Source organism: Cariama cristata, unplaced genomic scaffold (genome assembly GCF_000690535.1).
Source record: "Cariama cristata isolate BGI_N322 unplaced genomic scaffold, ASM69053v1 scaffold37385, whole genome shotgun sequence".
Taxonomy (NCBI): Eukaryota; Metazoa; Chordata; class Aves; order Cariamiformes; family Cariamidae; genus Cariama; species Cariama cristata.
Genome location: NW_009617557.1, coordinates 1 through 2,264, shown reverse-complemented (window position 1 = coordinate 2,264; position 2,264 = coordinate 1). Strand labels below are relative to the sequence as shown.

The following is a 2,264-nucleotide window of genomic DNA, read 5'->3' as shown; positions in this document are numbered from 1 at the left end:
TCTGCAGCCTTACAAATGTTCAAGAAGGACAGACAATGGATTTATATTTTCTAACGTTTGTGAGCCCTACCGCTCCAATCCCTGCCCTAATCCTCCTTCTTGCAAGAAGAGGTCACAGATCACTTGTTGCAAGAGAGACTGAAAATCCTCACAGTCCAAGACAGAACCTCCCTAGGCACAGCTGACAGAAAAATCAGGTTGACAACACTCAGTGGACAGCAGCCAAAAGCAGCAGCCTTATACCTTACTCCTGAAGAGTGGCTTGGCTCCTGGCCCGCAATATTCATTGTAGATGAGTTTGAACAGAAACAAGTGAAACAATGTGATTAAGGAGGCCACGCTGAACCAGAACAGGAAGGGTAAGCCTGGGTATTGCTTGGCCATGTGTTCCTCATGAGCCAAAATAGCTTTTAGATGGAGCGTGTGTCTCAGGTCCTGCAAGTGGACCAAATCTGTTGATATATAAAGCAGTGGCGTGATGGGTTGAGTCACCATGACAGGGAACGTATGACCTCGTGCCTCTGAGGTCAGCTCCACTGGCTCATTCATACAGCCTGCCTCACACGCATATAGTCTAACTGGCTTGTCTTGGAATTTCACAGACACATGCAGGAAGGGCTTTCCTTCAGCGTCCAGCAGAACAGCCAGATTAATCAAGTCCTTATTGTAATGGATCCCACGTAAGGAATAGCTGTTATGAAGTACATCAGGGTCAGCCTGAAACTGAAGATGGTTTTCTGTGAACTGCAGGCCCCCAAAACTAAGCACCATTCCCTGCATAAGTCCATGGACTCCAGCTGCTACAAGACCCTTGCATCCCCGTTTCTGGAGAGTTAGCTTCCACAGGTCTGACAGCTGCAAGATCTGGGCGACGCTGGTCAGCTTTGCTGGCCACAGGTTCTCTGCATGCATGGTCGCATGGCCACTGAAGCAGTGGTCAGCATAGTTCAAGCTGGCTTCCATTTTTTCTCTGTCCTCACCACTAACGAGTGGATCTAGCAGAGGAGCTGGCATGGTTGACAGCACATAGTAGAGGGTCATGTTAACAGTTTCACTGGATGGTGTATGTGAATCTGTGATCTTTCTCATTTCAACCCCTGTAATAAAAGAAAATAACCAAGGGTCAGAGGATCACACATGAATATGACATTAATTATGAGAAGACGACCAAATGTGCACATCATCGTTCAAAACACATCTGTGCCTATGAAACACTGAAGTGAAATGCTTCCTTGTATTTTCTTAGACGCTCTCTCTGCTACTTGGAATTTGAAAGCCAAGCTCCCGCTAAAGGCAAAGCTAGTTTGATATACAGGTGCCTTATGGAGCTGTCACCATGACTCCACAAGAATGATCTGTCAAAGGAACATCTGGCTTTTTACCAGCTGTAAAATAGCAAATTCCACATTACTTGGGCAGCTGCTCTTTTATGCAAGGCCACTAAAATCTTAAGAAAAAGCATCCTTGTAGGACAGTCCTTAACTTCTATGAGGAAATCTGTCCTTTATGTTATAGTCACTAGAGGTCAATGCTCTTTCCAGCTAGAGCTGACATGCTAGGCAAATCAGTAAAGTTCCTGAAGACATGAAAGCCAGCACATCCAGAGTTATGGTTAGAAATGTTCTTCTGTCATTTCCTTTATGCAGTAAGGAATACTCCACTCTTGTAAAGTACGCTGGGTTCCAAACCAGGAATGCTGCCACAATATGCCCTCTAGCCACTGGGAGTAACCCGTCAGGAAGAGTGGAATCTCTGGAGACCTTACAGCAACCACATCACTGAGCTTTCAGCTGCCCTCTAAAGGAACCCTTTGGAAGTTGAGCATCACTTTCCTTACCTGAAATGAACAGGTCAGACCAGGTCTGTTGGTGCTCCTGGAAAAGATCTTCCACCCCCATCTGCATCACCTCCAGCATCTCTTTCTTGGCCGACTCCCTCAGCTTGCTGAAGGTCTCCTCTAGCCTGGAGACCTCGATGGGCTCCGAGGTGTACACCACCGAGAGCACGGTTTCGTCAAAGTGGGATTTGGGCGCCACCTGCACACGGCTGACGAGCTTCTTGGCAGCCAGGAGCTTCTGGGCAGCCCCCACCATAAGCACCACCTTGGGGCTCCCGGCCAGTAGCAGGCGACCAGAGGAGAGCAGGAACTGCCGCTCCTCCACCTTCTCCAGGCTGGTGGCGAAGCGGCTCCCCAGCGAGGATGCAGAAGCTGGGGCCGAGGCCTCGAAGGCGGCCACCCGCTCGGTGGGGTTGGCAATGCGGAT

General features: G+C 48.9%; 1 protein-coding gene across 1 annotated transcript; it reads right to left on the bottom strand.

The window, feature by feature from the left end:
- Positions 1 to 237: 237 nt before the first annotated feature.
- Positions 238 to 2,261, bottom strand: KIAA2013 (KIAA2013 ortholog; the record flags this gene model as incomplete). Its single annotated transcript, XM_009700571.1, has 2 exons — positions 238 to 1,097; positions 1,838 to 2,261. Coding segments are annotated over 2 exons (1,284 nt in total), but the record flags the coding sequence as incomplete, so codon positions are not given.
- Between the last annotated feature and the right edge of the window lie 3 nt (positions 2,262 to 2,264).